Source organism: Sinohyriopsis cumingii, chromosome 15 (assembly GCF_028554795.1).
Source record: "Sinohyriopsis cumingii isolate HCF-2022 chromosome 15, ASM2855479v2, whole genome shotgun sequence".
In the NCBI taxonomy this organism is placed as follows: domain Eukaryota; kingdom Metazoa; phylum Mollusca; class Bivalvia; order Unionida; family Unionidae; genus Sinohyriopsis; species Sinohyriopsis cumingii.
The window spans coordinates 116,047,068-116,072,049 of NC_142975.1; the positions used below are offsets into that span (position 1 = coordinate 116,047,068).

The window sequence follows — 24,982 nt, forward strand, 5'->3', positions numbered from 1 at the left end:
CATTACAATAGCATGTAATGAAAAATATTTTAAAAAAATAAAAGTGACAAATAAACAATTAAATTGAAATAAATATATATTAGATTATATATAATTAAATAAAATATACATAACAATATATATATATATATATATATATATATATATATATATATATATATATATATATATATATATATATATATATATTGATTTAAAAAATTGAACTGATTAAAATTCCCCACAAGCAGATTATGAACCTGGTATACGGTAGCGTCTGACCAAGCATTATGGTCACCAGTCAATAAATCCATTAAACATCGCGCTGAGGTTACCGGTATATACAGGTTCTCAGTAATTGGTGTTGTAACATTTATAATATCTACCACGATTTCACGGCGTTATCCACTGACTGGATCTCCTGGATCTATGTTAGTGATGTTAGATCAAAACGACTAGGTAACATTTACTGTGAAACCTGAGGGAAAAACACTCGGCTTGATTTATTATTGGTGCCTTGAATTAGTAGTTAAATTCCCACCTAATTTAAATACAATGAGTATTCCGATCAACATTCAACATGATGCTGCAGCGCAACATTATAGATACAATCAAGCACGTGAATGGCAAACAAAATTAAAAATATATTTGACTTGTATATAGAAAAAGTAAAGAAATATCGCATGCGTGTACTTGTTATTGATATAATTATTTATTCAGCGTCTACTGTTATTGCTGGAACCGGCGTATTGTTTTCAGCACCAGCAGTTGTATCAATTGGTGTTTCAGCTGTAACAAAAATAACCGGTATTCTTAATATCGTTACATGATTATATAATAAAATTACACACAGCGTCGTTAGCATACTCCAAATTATCCTCGTTATTATCAACAAGTCTTAGTGGTGGAAAAATATCAGATTCTGAGTTCACGGATATTATAAAAATCTACAAAGAAGCAATGATAGTGATTGATTTAGAAAATCAGGATTTAAATAATAATGTCAATTCCACTGACATCGTCAGGCGAGCAACTTCAACAAATCGTAACGAACACAACTCTGTCAAAAACTACGATATCAGTGAACTTAACTAATCCAGAATTAAGTGTTAACTTTCTAACTGCAATTCCAGTAAAGAAAATAGCGCTTGCACAGTTACGAGTATATTACAGATGGTCAAATATCAGATCAAAATCATTGTCACAGGATGAAGCCGAGTTGGGACTGGATTAGAGAAGACAACAAAAGCAACTGCGTTTACAAGATGTTTATTGATAAACGCCATTTAAATATTAACAAATCTGACACCATTATAAACAAAAATATAAGGAAAATTATAAAGTTCCTAACATGGAACTATCAACAACAATTAACTCAACGAGAAAAAAATCAAAACATGAATTTAACAAATGGAATTTCAAAACAAACGTGAATTCCTATCACCGATCTACAAAATAAAGGTGATCTACACCCCAATATAAAGAAAGTCTTTAATACATCGTTCATACAACGATATTGAAATCCATGTGAATTTGAATGTATCGTTCAAATAACGATTTAGAAAAGAATGTAAATTTGGATGTATCGTTCATTAAACGATATTGAAAAGCACGTAAACTACGAACCTATTGATCGCTCACATAACGATATAGCAATAGGAATGAATGAAATTATGAACCTATCGATCGTTCACATAACGATAGGAATGAATGAAATCATGAACCTATCGATCGTTCACATAACGATATAGCAATAGGAATGAATGAAATTATGAATTGCATTAGTAGAAATAACATGGAACACTATAACTATCGTGACGCCCATTTAACGACCAAGATGTTAACTCCAGTTCCACGTGCTGTAGTCAATGGACAGAGAAGCACCCACGCATGGTCCGCTCCTCTCAGTCTGTTGAAGGATCCCTCGAGAGCCCTCACATCACAGACCCGATGGTCGCGAAGCCCTGGTCCCTCGCATCGAGAAAACCAGTGCACTCTTCCGATCCAACGTCACCAAAACAAAGCGTATACGTCACACGAAACCCCACAGAGTTCTGTGACTCCACATCAAACGATGTATAAGGCATGGCAGGCATGTATAAAGCAGCTCTACAGCTGGTGACTCCACATCAAACCATATACAAGGCATGGCATAAGGCAGCTCTACAGCTGGAAATTTGCTTCCGTAAAGGGGTAAGCTTCCTGACAAGACTCGGCGTAATGTAATTTGGTTATAGAGAATTTGCTCTATATGTACCCTAGCTGTGACACATATGCGCAGCTAGGTACTTAGGTTTCTCGGTGCAGGCAATTTGCACGTACAGCGGTCAGAGTTTCGCTCAGGATTTCGAAATAACTAGAGCCGAAAAAATATACCACCCTCTGGTGACGCTGTGTGCGGCAACGAAACCCGAGTACATTTTTGACAACATATACATATTGATATAACTCATACACAATACACACAATTTCCTTGACAATCATTTGGTTGATTACAGGCGAATAATTCGCTTGTATTTGGAAATAAAAATAAACCAGATGGAACCCATGACTGGTTAGTTGTTTCTATTCCAACAGGTAGTTATCAGATTGAACAAATCAATATGAATTTCAGCACAGAATAAAATCTATAAGCGGAAGAGAAGCAAAAATAGCTATAACAGTTCACGAACCAACGTTATCAGCTGCAATTGAACTATATTCTCCAGATTACGTTGCAGATATTTATCAATCATCAATTAGATCTGTTTAAGGTTGGCCAGAAATTTCACCAGAGTATCAAGAAACATCAGAACCAAAACGAGATGATTTTTCCACCAATTTTAAAAAAAAAAAATAACTCCAAAATATCGAAATATATTCCCGTGGAATGGAACTGATGGTGTATATAATATTTATGCTTTCAGTGGCGAAATAAGATACTGGACGTTTATAAAATGTATTCCGACCCCATTAATTCTTAAGTCAAACAATCAACAGAAAAAATACAAAATCTGTTTGTGTCGTTATCACAACATTATAATGATGATATAAAACAACAAATCATTGAAACAATACATCTAAATCAGTTAGAGTCAGATCATGATCATGTTAATGACACTTTCATTAAGGAAGTATTTAACCAAGCTATTGCTTTCCCCTGCCCTAGAAAACCAGTTGTCAATCATTATAAAATAACAGAAAAAGGATATGAAACACCAGGTGACTTTACATTTGTACGAATCCACGTTGAGGAGCAGTTGAATCTAGTCTGTAGATTGCAGGTCTACCCGTGAATCTTACCACGCTAGATATTGTATGTGTCGTTACACTCCAAATAGGATCAGTCGCTCTTTTTTTACCGCCTTCAAGTTCACCGGGTTCATATAAATATCTTACAGTCACATTACCGAATACTGGTTGTTTTGAACAGTCATGTCTTTGTATTGGTATATGTTTTTTTGTAATCGCATTAACGGGTTTCATGGCAGTTGCACGAGTAATTTCATTTTTGAATACAGCTATCACACTTGGTAATCTTGCAACCCATTCATGAGAGCTCATATCTTTCTGAATTATTTCCTTTGCATACTGATATTGAAATAACCGCTCAGCAAGTGTTCGATTAAATCGTTCAACTAATGCCTGATGAAGTTGAACTGCGGTATGTTCTCGTCTAATTTCGACATTATGTTTTTCCATCAGAGATGATACTACACCAAGAAATTCTTTGCCAGGATCAATCTGTAATAGCTGTGGCCATCGTAAGGTCCTCGTTGATAAATTCATTCAAAAGCAGATACAACTTCAGCAGCTGTTTTAGTTGATAGTGGCTTTGCTTCCTTATACCTATTTGCAACTTCAACGACATTCAACGCATATTTGTATGTTAAATGACTTCTACCAATTTTGATAGAATCTTGTAGTAAAAATAAAATATCAGCCTGATGAATTTCATTAGAAGTGCTGACATCAAAATGTGCATGCTGAATTTTGTTAGGTGTTGGTAGATGAAGTTGCCATATTACCTGTCGTGCTAACCATTTGTCAGCAGCAGAACGTGTAACATTTGCTGCACCAGCGAGTTTACTAATTGCTGTTCTACCTTTCCAATATCCTCTTGGGCTATAAAAAATCGATTCCATTATTTAAAAAATTGGTTGATTAATTACCGGCTCCGAACAATAAGTTAACTTTCATCGAAGATTTTATTACCAGTCTAGCTAATTTCTCTTTAAAAGATAAATCTTTTATGAAATTTAATGCATGAATTAATTCCACATCTGCAATATGTCATTTTTGTAAATCACTGCTTTTATGCGCAACATCATGAACGTGATACGCTTTATCAATATCATTTATAGGATACTCTCCAGGTCTTGGTTGGTTTTCTTTATCAAGTCGGATATCAAGTCGGGTACCAGAACCGCAATATTTATATCCTGGAAGATGTTTTTTCTCCTGGGTATTTAGTCCATGGTGTTCCTGGAAATGTTGACAGTAATGTAGCAATACCACCACCATCCTTATGTTGAATTTTAGATAAAAAAAGAAGAAAAAAGTCTGTTACATATTGCACATTTTCCGCCATATGCTATTTTTCCATTTTTTGTTGTAACCGTGGCTAAATCATTGGTTGGAATTTTAACTCTACAACGTAAGCAATATAGATTCATGTATATTTATAATATTTCTACAACACAGATGTCATTGGTTTCTCAGCGACATGAAAACAAGAGCCATTAAAACATATTTCAGCATTACTGAATGCTATCAGAATGATTATAATATGTCCATCAGGATCAGGTAAAACACAATTATTACTTAATTTGATAATGAGTTGGCTCAAGTGGGAGAAGTTATATTTAGTTGCACCATCAGTTCATGATTAGAAATGCTACGAAATACTTTAAAATTTTAATGAAAATGCAAAATTGTTAAATGAAGATTGTGATGACATTATTAATTTTATAACCGTCCGTAGATGAACTAGATAGATTTATTAATAATCTCGTAGTATACGACGACGTAATGTTGGACAATAAAACTTGGTGTAGTGGGGATATGGACATGATTAAGTTCAAAGACTTCTTTTCAAACGCACAATATCCTCCACACGGATTTATAACAATAAATGTACACGATCCTGGAATAATATATCGTGGAGGTCTTGATAAAATATTTGGTTGATCTAATTATAGCAGCAGAGCGGGCGCGACCTGAAATGTCTGGTGGGTAAACGAAACCGTGCATACTTTTTGAAAAACACTAATGACAACGATAAAGAAACAAAATAAACCCAATTAGAGGTACTCTCGGTAAAGTTAGAGGCTTTGGTTTAGCGTTAGTGACATTATTTTTCTTTTCGTATGAGGTCTTAGTTTTCAAAACAACGTTTCAGCAAAAGGTATGTTCGCCCTCTCTACTGCTATATACAAATATATATTGATTTTTTTCTCAAACTAATATGATGTATATAATTGAGGTTTTGTGCTATAAATCAGAAGATGTATATTTTTCAAGCTATTTGTGCGCCAGAAAATGACCTAGCCGTGCACATCGAGTTGAAGAAACTATGCACATTGGTTTACCGCCAGACTGTAACCAAAACTCTATCGTCACATGAAAAGTTGACTCCTAAGTAGACCCAGAAGTAGATGTCCGCTTTTTTCTGAGATTACTGGGAGCGGAACCCCTACCACCACCATATCAGTCACCAGGAATTACATCACAATTAATACTTCCAGTTCAGTACCACGAATGTAGTTCTAGTCTATTTTTAGAACATTTTTTCCTCTCTCATTTTGGTGGTGATAGAAGAGTTTTATTTATGCATTTTTGGTAGGGATTTAAAGGTAACTGTTTATTCTTGATAATATGAGCTCAGGGTGTTGTTGTCTGTATGTATTTTGGCGACAGTGCACAGTGAGTAATAAGGCCTTGGTGATGATCCGGAAGTGAAATTCGTGTTCTGGTTACATGCTGTTATGTTGACAGTCAATAATCTAAAAAAAAGAGCAGGTCAACCTTTGACAAGAACTTCACCGTGAAGTCATCTTTGAAGGTATTTTAAATTAACATATGATTTGCATTGATTGTCACACAGTGGAAAGGTCAGTACTGAGAAACAAATGTAGAGAACATATAGTAAAATTAATTGTGTACTATGTCCACCAGCTCATGTATCAAGCACAAATAATTCATCCGGAACACTACTGACGAGAGTTTGCGAACTTAATATTGTGCTTGTCAGACCTTTAATTTTTTTCCTATCAGTATATGTGAAAATTAATTATCATACTTTCCTCAATATCAAAAGTTGCATGTTTTCAAATTTATTATTATTATAAAGGTATAACGTACAGTGACAAGTTCTAGTTACATTGCTTTTTGATAAACTGTCGAAAGTGCAATTCCGAATAGATCCTAATTACCTCCCATGGAATTCGACTCTTCACAAAGAAAGACCGGCGGGAATATGATTTCACCAAACGCAGGAAATCAACATGAAACATAACACACATGAACAGTACACGCTTTTAATATCTCAGAAAGGTATATCAAGTTAGCATTCAACTAAGAAGAATATTATTAGAAACAAAATTTGTGAGAATTACAATATTCAACGTCTACTGCCGTAATACTAGTGCTGGGAATTGGTATTTTATATTCGGGAATCAGTTGTATACATCTTCACAGGCACTTGATTCTGTGGAAACTAATTTGTACACTCACCATATAACATGTTATATGGTGAGTGTACACATTAGTTTCCACAGAATCAAGTGCCTGTGTACAACTTACAAGTAGCCGATTATTGAATAAAACTGGTTAACCAGCATGGTATTCGGATAGTCCTACATGTAAGACATAGCACATTTTGATTTTGTTTAGGTGCAATGTCTTACTATCCAAATAACGGCATTGTATAGTGTGTTCCGATGTCGTTGACATCGGAATGAGTATTCAAAGTTTCAGGAACATCTCACACACTTGGCAGCCTATATCGACATTTTCCCACTAATTTATGTGTAATTAATATACTTACTGTGCTGTCTTTATCCTGGTGGAATGAAAATATGATACTAGCAAATGGATACATTTTCACATTCTGTTGACATACATTTGAATTTGTTGCAATGTGATGGTAGTCGAGGTATGCCGAAGTAAGTTCAAGTAGGTTCATGTTGAGGATCTGTTTCTTGAACGAAACGTACCATTGCTTACAGTTCCAATATTTATAATATATTTTTTTTATTCGTTTCGTTAAAAATAATACTTCAACTTTATTCGATTTCGGCATTCTTGGTTTTGATCGCTTTCCAACCAAATGAAATGTAGGCCAAAGAAACTTGAAAACGGGTCCATTTCTTTTGTGAGAATTTGAATTTATTAGAGAAAAGGCATCATAGTAAGTAAAGTCTGACTTAAACAATTTAACTTTACTTTGTCAACATTAAAACACACTACACAGCGCCGTTAGTTAGGATGTAAGACCCTGACACCCAAAACATAAATATCAGCGTCAGGTCTTACAGGTAGGACTAGGTATTCGGAATATAAACCAGCGTTACATAATGCGAGAAATAGGTTACCGAAATACAATAACAGGACTAATAAGATTAGGATATGGACCTACATAATAAAAACTTTAATTAACAAATCTTTGAATGGATATTTTTGTTTACATCACTCATTAGCAACAAGGATGATTATTTTTCAGAATTAAAGAATATATAAAAATGGAACGTTTTTTGCATAATTTGAGTTTTTAGAATTACACAAATGAACTCATCTTTATGAATACAATTACATTCACAGCTTGCATTCAACCACATAAACCGTCCACCATTTTAATATTTGTCTTTGGTCACTTTTTGCAAAAATCTTGACCTCATGGTTATTTTAAGCTGAAATCTACTGTATGGTATTATAGATATGTTTTTTGTTTATTCATCTTTAAAAATAAATTAACTTTTTCATTGTTTTGAGTACTCCTGAAGCCTTTTTATACATTTTTTAAGTGTCCTATCATTTTGGATGAAATGCCATAATGATGAGTCATACTCAAGTTGGAATTATATCTTATTCTTAAAACTAATCATGCATAATCATTACACTGTATTTGTACATTTATATGTTGATCAGAAATCACAATCTAATAAACATCAATTGCCACTTTAGAATTTAATTATGATAAGATATTTTTGGTCAGTTTTCATATCTTTAATATTGATAGTAAAAAATAAACCAACAGAAAAATAATGTACTTTGAATGCTTCCACAGTTGTACAAATAATGTCAGTCATGTGGACAAAATCCTTGACAAATTCCTCATTCGCTGTTTTATATTATAAAGGTCTTCTACTAATTTATTATTACAGTGAATCAGTTGAAGTATGTTTCTTAAATGAACGAAAAAAATATAATAATATTCAAGAAAGTGTTTGAGTGTTTGATAACATCATTTCATGAAAGATTCTTATCATTCTTATTACCGATTTCAGCATTCCGGGGTTCCATCACATTCCAACCAGCTGAAATATAGGTTAATGGAACTTGCAAACATGTCCATTGCTTGTGTGAGAACTTGAGTTTATTAGAAAATGAAATCAAAGTAAATAAAGTCCGTCTAAAGCAATATGACTAATTTGTAGAAAAGTTTTGATATGGGCCGCCAAGTGTTTGAGATATTCCTGAAAATTTTACTTCTTGTTTTGATGTTAGTTGGCTTCTGAGCACACAGTGCCATTATTTAGGCAGTAAGACCTTGGCTCACAAAGACAGATATCAATGTCTTACATTGTAGGACTAACATGTAACAGAACAGATGCTTTTCGCTTGGACCAAGACTTTTTACTCCTGATTATATTTTATGCCAAATTTGCAAGTCAGTGTAATTAAAAATAAAAACTGGTAAAATGCTACATTTTTTCATTTCAATTGTTATTGTTACAGAAGCAATATAGAATATCAGTTGGATGGTCCAATCTTGAAGCATTAGCTTTAGCATTACAGGATTGACATGCCCCTCTCCCCCCCTCCTCCCATCTGGCTATCTATTAAGTGATGCTCTTAATTTCATTTGTCATGAGTGCCAATGTACATTGGGTGATATTTTGGACTCTTCCCTAATGTACTCGCTGGTCAATTTAACAGATAGCCTTTGCAGTGCATAAAAGTCAGCCATGATAGTAGCTTTCAGCTTTCTTACCATGATAAAATGAACAATATCAATTCATCCAGGTAAAACCCATTATGATGTGAATTATTATAATGCGATGGCAGTATGGTTCCCATTTTTTAATTTATGGTGACTTCTCTTAAATACATGCTCTCAGAAAAGCCAATTCTTCATATCCCTTGCAGATTTTTAATCCCAGCACTGTTTAATATTGCTTAACTTCCAAATTTTCTAAAACATTGCATTGTTATATTTGTTAACGAAAAATAGCTATCAAGTTGAGACAAGTTTAAAGATTTTTTAATTCTGTTGGACACTGTTTCATGTTTGGAGGAATTAACATGTAGCTAGTTTGACATTTTCCGAGAAATTGTTAACACGATCCTGCTTATATCGCGATGTTATTCTTTGGACCCTGAGCATCGTATTTTAAGAGGTTTTACCTGTATTAATAAGGTGATCTTGCATATGATTGGGTGAGTTTGTTACCATTCTTGAAACCAAGCCACTTTTAGAATTTATGCTTATTCACAAGGAAGTTTGATAATGTTTGGGTCTAATTGCATATTAATGAAATCCCCTTGATTGGCTGAGCATGTTACCAATCTATTTCTGGTCTGATTTTTAAAAAGTCTTGGTAATTGTCCTTAAATCATCAAAATTGCAGATGAGTACAATTATTAGCAAAATCCATGTGTATGAAGTTATTTTGTATCTGATTGATTGAGTTTGTCATCACTTAAATGACTGTGTCTGATCAAGTTTTATCAAACTTTATACATAGGCTCATATCATCAAAATGTATGTGTTTTACCATATTATGAGTGAGATCAAAGCATGTTAATGTGGTGATCTTGAATATGTTGGTGAGCTATTTACCACTCATGGACTGCATTTCTGACCTGATCAAACTTGATAAATTGGCTAGTATTACTAAGATGTCTCATGATTTTTATTGCAGTTAGATGTACATAAGTATGTGGTGGCCTTGCACATGACATACTGATATATTTTTTTCGATTCTGGACACTGTATTTCAGAGATGACTTTGATTAAACTTGGCAAATTCCAGCTGCAAACTACACATACCCAGATCTGATGTTGCATATTGCATAAGTAGATCTGGGTCTTTGTGGTTTGTTAGGGGTAATAAATAGAACAAACAATGTAAACCCTGATCTGTAAGCGCATTATGCTACACCACATAAGGATATTTGTTGATCATTAGTAATTTCCCATGCTCAGAGCAGAAATATCTTAAGGATTCAAAATTTTCGACAATATCACACAGTGATTAATGCTGATCAGGTGAGTTCAATGGTCTTCTGATCCAAGCCTGAATTACCACCCATCTACACCAGTCTCCTCAGATCACATGACCATTAAAGTCACATTATCAACATTAGTCCCTGATGAAGGCAGTGTGATATTGCCAAAACAATTAGAACACTTTAAGATAATTATGCTCTGAGCATGGGAAATTACTATAGATCATGAATTATGCAGAGGATGGAAGCAAACTTTTTAGTTAGGATCTTTGTTGTTTGCAGTTTGACTTGACTTATAAGCAAGTATAAACAGTATTATGAAGATGTTGGATGAGTGTAATTATAAGCAAGTATAAACAGTATTGTGAAGATGTTGGATGAGTAATTATAAGCAAGTATAAACAGTATTGTGAAGATGTTGGATGAGTGTAATTATAAGCAAGTATAAACAGTGTTAAGAAGATGTTGGATGAGTAATTATAAGCAAGTATAAGCTATTGTGAAGATGTTGGATGAGTGTAATTATAAGCAAGTATAACAGTATTGTGAAGATGTTGGATGAGTAATTATAAGCAAGTATAAACAGTACTGTGAAGATGTTGGATGAGTGTAATTATAAGCAAGTATAACAGTATTGTGAAGATGTTGGATGAGTAACTATAAGCAAGTATAAACAGTATTGTGAAGATGTTGGATGAGTGTAATTATAAGCAAGTATAAATAGTGTTAAGAAGATGTTGGATGAGTAATTATAAGCAAGTATAAACTATTGTGAAGATGTATGAATGTAATTATAAGCAAGTATAACAGTATTGTGAAGATGTTGGATGAGTAATTATAAGCAAGTATAAACAGTATTGTGAAGATGTTGGATGAGTAATTATAAGCAAGTATAAACAGTATTGTGAAGATGTTGGACGAGTGTAATTATAAGCAAGTATAAACAGTATTGTGAAGATGTTGGATGAGTAATTATAAGCAAGTATAAACAGTATTGTGAAGATGTTGGATGAGTAATTATAAGCAAGTATAAACAGTATTGTGAAGATGTTGGATGAGTGTAATTATAAGCAAGTATAAACAGTATTGTGAAGATGTTGGATGAGTAATTATAAGCAAGTATAAACAGTATTGTGAAGATGTTGGATGAGTGTAATTATAAGCAAGTATAACAGTATTGTGAAGATGTTGGATGAGTAACTATAAGCAAGTATAAACAGTATTGTGAAGATGTTGGATGAGTGTAATTATAAGCAAGTATAAACAGTGTTAAGAAGATGTTGGATGAGTAATTATAAGCAAGTATAAACTATTGTGAAGATGTATGAATGTAATTATAAGCAAGTATAACAGTATTGTGAAGATGTTGGATGAGTAATTATAAGCAAGTATAAACAGTATTGTGAAGATGTTGGATGAGTAATTATAAGCAAGTATAAACAGTATTGTGAAGATGTTGGATAAGTGTAATTATAAGCAAGTATAAACAGTATTGTGAAGATGTTGGATGAGTAATTATAAGCAAGTATAAACAGTATTGTGAAGATGTTGGATGAGTAATTATAAGCAAGTATAAACAGTATTGTGAAGATGTTGGATGAGTGTAATTATAAGCAAGTATAAACAGTATTGTGAAGATGTTGGATGAGTAATTATAAGCAAGTATAAACAGTATTGTGAAGATGTTGGATGAGTAATTATAAGCAAGTATAAACAGTATTGTGAAGATGTTGGATGAGTGTAATTATAAGCAAGTATAAACAGTATTGTGAAGATGTTGGATGAGTAATTATAAGCAAGTATAAACAGTATTGTGAAGATGTTGGATGAGTGTAATTATAAGCAAGTATAAACAGTATTGTGAAGATGTTGGATGAGTAACTATAAGCAAGTATAAACAGTATTGTGAAGATGTTGGATGAGTGTAATTATAAGCAAGTATAAACAGTATTGTGAAGATGTTGGATGAGTATAATTATGAGCAAGATTTATGTATGTTATTGAGGTAATATTGTAATTTATTGGCTGAGACTATTACCACTCTGAAGACCAAATTCCAATTGGATTTTGCTCCAGTTTGGTACTTAATGTTATATTATCATTCAAGGTCCTTGCCACCAAATTTTTCTGATATGGACATTCCTTAAAGGCAAGAGTTTGAGAGGGAGAAATGTATTTGTGGTGTAAACAGTGAAGATCCTCTATACATAATAGCATGTTTTTGTGGTTGATATCAAGGTGCTCTGCTTTATAACTGTACAATTTTATAAACATTGGAATTCATACATTTATATTCCAAGATTTGTTATTGTCATCGCCATACTGCCCATGACAACCTTGTCATTATCTTTGACAGGCTCTGTAATACTTGAGAGTAGTGCATATTAATGAGATATCTTGCATCTGATTAGGCTAAGTGTGTTACCTCCCTTGAACTTAAGATCATTTCTCATCTGCTTTTGTGTAAAATGTTTTATAAGTATTAGTATTATCAAGAACTTGGATGACTTGACTGCATTATAATTATGTCATTAATTTTAGAAACAATTTATATGATATATTATTTTGGAGATATTTTACATAGATTGTGTTCTTACAATAGCACATACGTCTGCTTAGTGAAATGGCTGCAGTTATGTAAGCCAGATGAGTGGTATTTGGTACATTTGGGTTTCTTCTTTTTTAAGCCATTTGTCTTGGACAAATTGATCAAAAAAAATATTTACTCCGGCATGTGAAGGAATGAACTTAGAACCTCAGATGTGCAAAGCAAATACCTTACTGCACTACTATAAAGTTATGGGTTAATTTACCTGTAATCTTGTCTTTTTCATTTTCTTTCCAGAGAAAGTAAATGCAGACTTGGATTTGGTGAGATCCTGCTCCCAGAATGCTGATGCAAGAAGTATTCTAATTGGTGTTGTATTGACAGATGCAAATTTGACTTCAACATGGCAGGTTTGTCTTGAAGATGTGCCATTTGCAGAAAATTGTTAGATGCATTTGATTTCCATAAGACATTCTTTTTCCCTGCACATTTTATTTGTTTGCCAAGCTGTGTATGTCATTCTTTCCGTCAATAATTTTGTGTAAAACCACCTGCTCCATTGATGATACAGATAATTGTTTGATTTGGCCTGATGTTTTTCATTCAGAAGTCTTAAGTCACATTTGACATTTGCTGTGTTTTGGCAACATTTGTATGGAGTTATGACCCCTTTTTCATTTATACTCTTGCCATATCATTGCATCATATTGACATGGCTTTCATGTTTACAAGTTTAATGTCTTTTAAGTTATTGTTAATTTAATAAAATGAATACGCTCAAGTTGTTTTTGGCTTCAGGTAATGACATACTTTTTGAAAAATGAAGGCTATTCTTGAGAATAGTGTGTTATTTGTATAAACCAGAGCGTTTAAGTGGAGATAATTTCTTCACTAGAGATACTGTGTCTTTTGTATCAAAGACACTTGTGATCACAAATATCCATTTTCTGTTTGAATATCATGACAGTATAGTTAATCCCTTTGGACTTATTCAACTTTATATATCATTATTTGGAATTACTTAGTAGGAATGCATTGGTAAGTAATTAAACAGACACATTATTGAAAAAAAGCCTTAAATCTTCATTGCCTGCCACACTTAACAAATTAATATGTGGTATTTTTGGACAATCAACACAAATAAGAAGAATGATTTGGTTCATTTTTATCATTGCTAATTTATATGAGGTAAATTATAGACCTGGTTTACTCATTTAAATGTAACAGGTTCAATACCTGTACAGACCAGCTCAGATTAGCTGCATCATTTTGTCCCTGGGAAAGGCACATTACTCCCATATTCCTTAGCTTAATAATAGCCAAACCAAGTACAGAAAGTGTCATTAAAATCCACCAACCAACCAACCAAAATGGAATGGTGCACAAGTGTTTCTCATAAAGTGATTGAGTTTGTCTGGAATTATTCCACTAAACATGGCTTTCTCCACCCACAGAAATGCGTATGGATGGACTGATTGGGTTTGACAGCACGTCAGCACAGTCATGACTATATAGTAAAGAATAAAAATAGAAATGGTTATTCTAAAAAAAATTAAAAAAACATTTTCAAAACCTTAAGGAACCTTCCCACTGAAAGTTGGGCATATGACAGAAATGTTCAACAATCAGTCTGAGTCCTGACGAAATCCAAAATAGAAGGTGATGATGTGTACTGTAGCCAGTATAGTATTGATGTGTCAACAATTCTTTGTTGATCCACAAACAATAATATTCCAGTGTTTGAATTCTGAATAAAATTTTAATAAATGTCTTTGTCCAAGAATTCTGTATGAGCACTTAAATGTTCCCAGGGAAAAGTATTAATCTCATTGAATCTAAATAATTTGAAGAAAATTTGTAATTTAACTCCAACTGTCACAATAAAATAAAGAACACCACCTTGACATTGAAATGTTTTAAAAGCCCAACTGAGATTATCTCTCAAAACATCACTAATTAATCTGACTACTACGCAATTCCGGTAAAACCAGAATTTCAAAATAGAGGCTATTACATGTAAAAAGTCATGTACAACCTCAATTCCACCCTTAAATCTCACACTAGGAATGAATAAAAAAAAAAAAGAAGTGTTTACTTCAGCTGTTACTAATTTTGAATCAAGTTCAGGGACTAGGTCAGCATAAAGATACAAAGTTCTATTATTAGGTGTTTAACAGTCAGGTCAAACTAATTTATGGAAAATGTCCAATCAATGTAAACAAAACTTTTTAAAACTAACAAACAAACAATTGACTTAAATATAAATTAAATCAAATATACGTAACATCAGCAATTGTAAAATTTAATTGATTATTATTGTTTGTCTTTTTCTCAACAGACTGAGGGTAATGATAATGGACAGTTTTCCTGGAAAACGCTAGAAGAAGTTAGAGAAGATCACCTTTCTACATCTGGGGATTCAGATAGATCTACCAAAAAGTAATAAACAAATTATTACAGTAGATCCTGTCTTGAAAGACCACCCCTTCTGCCAAAAATAATAGTCTCTCAAGACAGGTGGTGTAGCATGACATGTCATAACACACATATAATCAATAAATCAGTGCAAGGAGAACCATGTCTCACAAGACATTTGGTCTTTCATAGCAGTGGTCTTTCAAGACGGATTGTACTGTATCAGTTTAATAAATTTTTCATGGATGATAACAATGTTGTCATTTGAGTCTGACAATACTTTATGCTGACATACAGATAAACCGCTCCAGTGGCCTAGTGGTTAGTTCATCCGCCTCAGATGTGGGAGGTCATGGGTTTAATCCCCGGTCAAGTCATACCAAAGTACCAAAGACATATAAAATTGGTACTAACAGCTGCCTTGCTTGGTGCTCAGCATTAAGAAGTTAGTGTTAGGACTGGTCAGCCTGGTGTCAGAATAATGTGACTTAGTGGAACATCATGCAACATGTCTGCGGCATGATGCCCCAGTGCTAGACATCACTTTAAACTGCCACACTGCAGACATTGTAGCGATATGACTGAAAAATTGTTAAAGCTACATTAAAAGTCCAAATCACACACACACACTGTCATACAGATAATATTTAGAAGAGCAGTAAAGCGTGTAATTCTTTGATTCTGCTGTATAATGAATGCTTAAGTGTCCGTACCATTTGTTTTATTTTTAATTTTTATAACAGATGTTTGTAAAAAAATTAAGAATTTGGAATTAAACAAGTCCAGCCTTCTCATAGCCAAAGATAGTTAGGTCCAGTCTTTTATACATTTTCATGTGAACTGCAATTGTCAATTCGGCATGAATAGACTTGACATAGCAGTTCTATGGTCCATTAATATGGTACACTGATCTTCACCAGTGATGACTTCCTTTCCTTGTTTGTCATTCTTCTTTATAGTCTTTTTTTATTGTAAAGCCTGGAGGTTGAAGTTGTTTGGTACATGAGGCAGGTTCAAACAAAAGAGGGATTACATTGTTTTTTAATTTAGTTAGCATCTTTGCACCTTCATGGGCTTTGAACACATCAACGTTGACACTGCTTGTTAATTTCATTTAGCATGGGACAGAAGATCATGTGATTGGTTCACACATGGAATGATGATATTACCCAATCTGATGGCGATCTATGTTGAATTTTACCACTTTTCGGTCACTGTCAGGTGTTTGACTCATGGTTTCAAGTGGTAGTATTGTTTCAACCATTGAAATGACCGCCTGGCTTTTAAAAAGTTGTCGCAAAAAAAATCGCCAATATTTTATTGCCAATTTTCAAAACATGTTGCCAGAGCAAGTGGTGAATATTTTTCCAAGTCTATTAATGTAATGGGAAATGAAAAGTGAAAAAGATGGGATAGTTATTACTTTATTGACAACAAGCAATACAGCCATAATATTACAAAATAAATCATTCCATGACTGTTTTGCACTACTTCCATGGTCTTTGCATCCCACATCACCGTTAGTGCATATGTATGATTGTTGTCACCTGAAATAAATGCATTATCAAATGTAAAATATCTACTTTCTTGACATTAATAGAAACATCAGGTATTAAGTAAATCTAGATTATGCATATTGTTTTCCAACTAATAGTTTTGTAAGGAACTTTAGTTAATGACAGTTTAATACTAAAACCCTTTGATCGTACTTTGCAATGTAAGGTAAATGATTATAATGCAACCATTGATTTCATGCATTCAGGAATTAAATGCCCCTCTCACTTTTATGGTTAGCTTCACAAAGTACATCTCTGTCAAGCAGGAGATCAGAAATTTATTTTTGCTGAGATTTACGTGCTTTGCTTGTAGTGAATTGCTTCCTAAATTCCAAGAATGATCACTGAATGCTGTAGATTTTTCTCAACAAGCAAACTAGGATCTCCATTTCCACCATTGAAACTTAGATGAGTCAACACCTGGCATTCATGGATCATATATATAAGCATTAATTATATATTATTAATTAATATAATAAGCATTAATTATCATCATTAAATTAAAAGAATGAATGAAGAAACATATCACAGAGCATATATGGCCCCCAAAAAACTAATTCGGAATAAATATGTTACTTAGTAAGCAATGTTATATGCATATATTAGTTAACAATAAGGAAATAAGGTGTGATATAAAATGTGGGAAATAGTTATCACATGTATGGTAGCTTGAGACCACATTTGAACTATTAACATAAATTCACACCCATTTTATGCATTGCTAGATACAACCACAAAAGGGCATTGTTTATTTGTCAATCAACTGCTAGTACTTTCACTCACTGTAGAACAGGCGGTTTCTTTGAAGTATGTCAAAGAGGCTTGAGTCTAACCTTTAGCTATTGTTTAGTTTGGGCACAGCTGACCAGAATATGAAACGGGGGCACGTGGGGGGGATAACATGCTCTACAGGGAGAAATAGCATGCCCTTTTAGAATTTCATGGCATGCCTTTTGAGAATTGGACCCAAAAAATCTGTGAATATTTAGTGAAAATGATGCTTAAATATGCCACAAAAGATTTCCTGATGGTAGGTCCCAATCTGCGTGTTTTCGGATTCAATCTCCCAACTTTGTTTTTGAAAAGATTTATTTTTTGCAGTGCACTCTCAAATAAATAAGGTATTAACTAACTTTATTCAACAACTATTTGAATTCCTTGGAAATCTTTGTGTACATTTGAAACTTCAACACAGAAGGGGCATTTTTTGTTGGAACTTATTCGGATTTCTTGGAGCTATTGGAATTGAAAGGTATTTAAGGAAATAAGAATTCATTCATCATGCTGTACATTAATTTAATTCTTTCAAACCTGTTTTTTGAGAAATAAATGATTTTCAATTTTGCAAAACCTGTTTGTTTTGCTCTTTCGTATTGCGTAGTTTATGTCCCTGCAATCGTAACACAGGATTGATGGCAAAAGTAAAAGATCAATGAGCAAAATTAACATACATTACTTATCCCACCTGGATTCAAGTTTGGTGACAACCTCCTTCAAAATATCACAGCCAGTTGTAAATGAATTGATGACTTGTGCCTTGATACATATATCACAGAACATCTGCTTTATCTTTGTATCATATCTCAGCCACTGATGTCCAAGTTTCCTGCTGTCAAGAAATTCTTGGGAACTTTTGACTCGTTCATCATGATGTGGTGTTGCACTTGAAGCATTACTACCATCATTACATGTAGATGATGTTGGACTGCCAGTATAACATCATGCTCAGTGACTGTGTTGTCTGATGAATTTGCACTAAATCCAAATGCTGTTAATTTTGTTAAGTTACTCTTAGGATGTGATTATAAACATGCAAAGTCTAACTTACGTTTACCCATGATAAAGTTGCACTGTTGACAGTTTATAATTCTGGCAGATTTTTTCCATTTGCTTTGTATTGATATGCAGCAATCAGTGTTGCAAAGGTAGTCAGTTTTCTCTGAAGTTTTAGCAAAACTATTTTATTGGTACATTTGTTTTTAAAATACAGAAGGATTAGCAGTGGTTTAATTAATTGTAGCTGTTTATGTTCGCATCTTCAGATGTTGGTCGAACAGCATACAGTACTCAGGCCAGATGTCAACTTAAGCGGATTATGATGTAACAATGCACTGTAAAGATGGGTTCATCAATAATAACAAAGGATCTGTTTATGTAACAGATAGATTCCAGTGCATTGTGCATCCAAGTCTGTGGCTTCCTTTCATGGTCCCTTTGAATTTCTCCACTCCAAATCCATGATTGTATGTACAAATTAAACAGCCAAAAGGCTGTCGCCAAAATAATTGCCAGTTGGTATATTTTGTCGCCAATAAGGGGGGGAAAAATCGCAATTTGCAACATTGATGAAGCCCAGGATGATCCCTGCTGACTGCCATTTGTTTTTGGCATAGTTTTGTTCTTTATTTGAGATATTTGTTGAGGTTAATGCACAAAAGTAAATATGTACAAATATGCAAAGTTTGACAGACAAACCCACCAATTTAAATACCCATGAAAAGGTCTTTTTATTTTACAAGCCACAAAAGTTGAGACCCAAGACAATTAATGATAACAGCATCATATTCTCTCAGTACCACACCTGCTTCTGGATGGGGCCATATGGTCAGGAATTATAATTGGGAAACATTTTAGTTTAATTTTTTTTTAAATTATATTTCCACACTCCCATCACATATTTGCCTCATGTCTGGATCAGCATCATCACATACTCCCCTTCTCTCAATACTAGAACCCAGGAGGGTTCTGCCACAGGGTGGGGTTCAAGAATTATAATGGAGACATCTTTTCCTTCAAATATTTTTCTTCCAGTTATATTTCTATAATTAATTTACATTATCTTCGGAATTTAACATTATCACATATTAACCTTTTGGATTGTATTATTCCTGCCTTGGGTCAAGTCTGTATTGGCCAATTTGGTCATTACATCATACAACATTTGGTTATAATTTTAATTCCATCTCATATATTTTCATAAACTTTTATTTCATCCAGTTTATCATAAATCTGGAATATTGTATAATACCAAATTCCTCATATTCCCCAGTATTGTTATTGTCCCTAGTTAGATCGCAGGACATGTGGTCAAGAAGTAGGATGCCATTCAGTTAATTTCAGGTTTCTAATATTTATATAATCCCTTACTCTATTCATGTAATAGCATAATAATATATGAGCCTGTGCAGGGTTCATGCTACCAGATTAAGTGAGCAAATAAATTGCTTTTATAAATTTAAAAAACTTTGCTTTTTTCGGTTAAGAAAGTGAAAACGACTTTGCCCTGTGATTTTTTTTATTATAGATGTACCGTGAGTTACAATATTTTATGACTTTTGAGATGCCCCCTCACCTTTGCCAGGAAGTTCTGACATTGTATTGTTATAGCCCAAGGTGAAATATATTATATGTAGTGTTGATACCAGTTGCACAAACTCTTGCACATTCACATGCATGTGTTTTAATAGCTGACTGACCATTAACCCTTTCCAGAGCAAGTTATCATTTCTCGATTTTCACAAGTTAGGCCTCACATTCAATCATAAAAAATAGCAGCTTCTGTTTTGATACTTAAACATCAATATGTAAATAGCAATTTGTGTTTAAGAATATAATTGGTGAATAACATTTTCTAATTTAATTTTTTTAAAGGAAGATTTTAACTGTCATGTTTGCATTATTTTTCTTATACTATCAGTTTGAAACCATAGATGGACCTAAATGGCAGACATCACTGTGTCTAGGAAATGCTACTTCATTAGACTGTTTTGATAAATAATTCAGCAAATAGATTATGGAAAATGTACAAATCATAGAAAGTTATTTTTAAATATTATGTGATAGCTGATTTAGCTTAATAGTGTAGGTCAGAATCATAACGGACAATGCTGTCCTGAGAATTCGAAATTTGCTGCAACTTTGTACGGTCATGGTTGTGTTCTGACATTAATTTTGGTGAAAATACAAAAATAGCAGTGAAGCAAATACTATTTAACCAATGCTTAATGTTACTGAAAGTACGTAGGGTAATAATAAAACCATACATTTGCAATCCTGTCAGTGGATTATTGTAAAAAAGCTAGAAAGTTAGTAGATATTTTAAGAAAATCCCTCTTTCTAAAAATAGATGAACTCACATGTTATGCATGGAGTAATGTCTAATCGGTAACAATGCAGTTTGGATGAACGGTATGGTATGAAGTTTGCTCACCGTGCATGTTACAAGGGGGTAGCTTAAAAATCTTTTTGACTGCTGTTTTATACAGAACTTTCTGAAAGTAACAAAGAAATTAAGTGGTACCTTTTTTAACATTTTACTGACTTAGTAGACTATAATCTCATTATTCCTGTTAGTTAAAATTAATTACAATGTGCTCTTTTAATGTCAAAATACACTACATGTATCTCCATCCAAACATACACTTTCAAATATGAATACAGTGGGTAGGAATATGCAAATTTGTATTCATGTACAAAATATGTTTATAATAAACATATAACATAAAACGGATTTTTCATGTTAGAAATAAAGTATTGCTTAAAATCAGTTTTAAATGGACACTGAGAAATAGAGGGCATCAAATAACAGTTTAATTCCTGAATTTGTTGCTAGTCATATTAGTAGATTGGTAATTGAATCGTTTCTTATCTGGTACAACATTGATTAGAATTTTTGATGGTATGCATCTTTTTTTTATATTAAATATTACGCTTAGCTCTACAAACTTAATGTTTTAATAAGTTGAGCTTGGGACATTTATAGTTTGCGTTTGTTGGTGGGTGGGTGTGATTTGGATTATTAACATAGCTTTAACAATTTTTCAGTCATATCGCTATGATGTCTGCAGTGTAGCAGTTTATAGTAATTATTAGCACTGGGGCATCATGCTGCAGACATGTAGCATGATGACCCACCCAGTCACATTATTCTGACACCACACCGACCCATCCTAACACTAACCTCTTAATGCTGAGGGCCAAGCAAGCATAACTTTATCTTATCTATATGTTTAGTACAATTATTATTTAAAATGTTGCATACATGTACTTTGTTTCCATTGATTATGTTGCCTTGAGACAGTCCCTCGCTGAAATCACATGGAGGCTTTGAATGAGGTCAACCAACACTCATTTAATCCATTGTGATGATTATTTCAACTCGTCACTTTTTGTTTTGAGTAACTGTTAGATTCTTATGTATTACTAGATGACGATATTTGATTTTGCCTTATTTGCTTATAGTGTATTTTTAGTAAAATATTGCCTCTCAGAACATGCTCAGCTAGACTTGTAATGGCACCATTGTTCCCATCATTCTATATTGCTGAGTGCAAGATGGTAGCATTCCCATTTTTGACCCAAATCAGAGAACCTTCTTTGTCCCCATTGTTTATGTTGATGTATACATCTGAGGTTCTCCAAGGGTACAGAAAGCATTAATACAGCCCCTTCGTTGCAGACAAGGGACAGACAGCCTTGAGTCAGAATTGTCTGTCTCCTTTTGGACCAAAATTTAAAAATTCTAAATCCACTTTTTTAAAGTACTGGCTCATTTTATTCAGGTAAAATCCATCCCGGAAAGTGTTAAGTTATTACAGTGCCAAAATTCAGTTTTGTCCAGATTTTGATTTATACAAATTTTGGACTTGCCCAGGTTTTGAATTATCCGAATTTCAGATTTATCCAAAATTCAGAATTATCCCAGATTTTGATTTATACAAATTTTGGACTTGCTCTGATTTTAAATCATCTAAATTTTGGATTTGTCTAGATTTTCAATTGAAGGTTTTTTATATAAAGAGTTTTTTTAAATAAGGTACGGTAATACAAGTCTCCACCATTAAGATTATACTTTGATATTATACAAACATAATCTTCATTTGATCAAATTTTGTTTATAAAACATTTATGATAAAATTGTTGTTTCTTAAAATATACAAGTAAAATTGTGCCTTAAAAAACAATCTTGTTTGCTGATGTTGCATAGTGAATGTATGGTCATGAAGTAAACTTATTGTCTACGTCAATGTAATTTTGATCTTGTGAGTATGAGAAAAAGGAAATAAGAGAACACAATAAAAAGTAAAACATAATTTATTCTGTATTCATTTATATCATAAATAGCACACATTTCTTTTCTATAATCTCTTTTGTTATTCTAGCACAAAGGTACAAAAATATTAATGCCAACATGACTAGTAACTACCTAGTCATTTCATCTCAAGCCAGTATCAGATGAACCCAGAATGTTATGACTGAAAGAACCCTAACAAACAGTCAACCAGTGAACCAGCAACTTCCTACAGCTGAGGTGGACACTCTAACCACTTAGGCCACTGGAGTGGTCCCTTTTATAGTTTGCTTCATTGCTATTATTCGTAGAATCACAATCATCAAAGAATGCATCTTGTAGATTCATTGCACAGCATAAACTCTCATTTGGCATTTTACTATATATAAACAATTATGGTTATTTGTATATGGTAATCAGTTACTGTGATACTGCAAATTATTATCTTTTGTTTGTGTGTTACAGTGAATTATCCTACTTGACTGAGGCAACAGAGGGTTTACATCTTGCAGCAGACAGTTTACCTTACACAGGTGAATACATTTTTTTACTCACTCACTGTTCTTCGACATCGTGTTAATTTTTGTAATTAGCCCTCAACGTGATCAGTATTGAAGTAGAAAAGTCATGATGTTTGCTTAAGAATGCACCTCATTGATGAAAAATTTACATAATAAAAACTAATATTTTATTTGCTTTCAGGTTATGTCAACTTGTATTTAGCATACAAGAACATGTACATAGAAAAAAAATGATCAGCATTATTTTTTTATTTATGTCAGTAATTGATTCACACTATACACAGGAGATAACTTTCTGTCTGCCATTGTTTAGGAAAGTAGTATTAAATCAGTTGAATACAACTCTTTAAAGTTTTAGGAAAGATTTTGCAAGGATATGAAGTGTACAACGCATAGCAAGGTCACCAAAATAGCCTTGAATAGCAGTTTTTGAATATTAGCAAAGGATTTTCCCTCTTTTTTCTTTCTTTACCAGGTGTTTTGTTGGATGTATATGTTAGACCACTTGCAGACATAAAGGCAAGGTAAGGTAAAAATATATGCCACATTATCTTTTATGTCATCCTGCTCTATGTGCCCACATGAGAAAGCCAGGCGAAATATGCAAGCATGAAAATATTCAGGGAATTCCCAGAGTTTGGAGATTTTTAATTCTGATTAATGATTTGGTCAGTTGGTCTAGATTTATCAAAAGGGGGAAGGCTCACATAGTGTCATGAGAGTTTTGAAATTATCATTCTCATTCCTGATTATGCCTAAACCACATGAGTGCATCTGGTTTAAAAGTCATATCTTGCTTTTGAGCAAGAAGTTATCCAATGATTTACAGAAAATTATAGTCCACTATTAGGATTCTAACCACATTTTTTTGGTAAAGAAGGTACAGTAAACAAACAAGCAGTCATATACTTTGTCTGGTAGGAAACTGCACTCTTTGGCTTAGAATTTAATGGTAGTCAAATTTAGCCCTTAATGGAGCTGCCAAATTCAGCCCCATGGTTACGATTTTACTGTCCTGCACCAAAGCATATGATTGATTCTAATGGTCTGTTAGTTTTATATGACATCATTGACGTTAGCTTAGGTTCCATTTCTCTTTTTCAGATGCTGTTGCTTGTACATTCAAAAAAGTTAAATAAATGCATACATGCCAACCATTATGCTTTTGGCCTAATCATTATGCTTTTTTTAAACTAAATTATACCTTATGCATAAATATGTTTGGATTACCTGTTTTCAGTATATCCCCCTAAAAAAAAGTAATACAGTGTGACCCCGCTATAACATGGTAGTTGGGAGCCATAAAACCTGACCGCGTTGTATACCGAACCGTGTTATATGCAACCAAGTCAGTTAGCTGAAGAAAATGTACCCCCCACAGCTACGATCTTAACTTGATGCATATTAAATGAGAAATACACCTGTACTGAAAACAGAGAAGACATAATATAATAGTTTACTT

The 24,982-nt window shown here is 33.3% G+C and overlaps 1 protein-coding gene across 2 annotated transcripts in view; it reads left to right on the forward strand.

Annotated features, from left to right (window-relative positions):
• The first annotated feature begins 6,425 nt into the window (after positions 1-6,425).
• The window catches only part of LOC149782540 (mdm2-binding protein-like), a 119,604-nt gene continuing 101,047 nt past the window's right edge, over positions 6,426-24,982 (forward strand). For both annotated transcript variants that reach the window (XM_089933971.1, XM_089933970.1), the window contains exons 1-5: positions 6,426-6,513; positions 13,256-13,368; positions 15,297-15,397; positions 23,465-23,532; positions 23,996-24,044. In XM_089933971.1, coding sequence (XP_089790097.1) covers positions 6,465-6,513; positions 13,256-13,368; positions 15,297-15,397; positions 23,465-23,532; positions 23,996-24,044 — 380 coding nt within the window. In that variant the 5' untranslated portion in view covers positions 6,426-6,464. The remainder of the gene's footprint in view (positions 6,514-13,255; positions 13,369-15,296; positions 15,398-23,464; positions 23,533-23,995; positions 24,045-24,982) is intronic.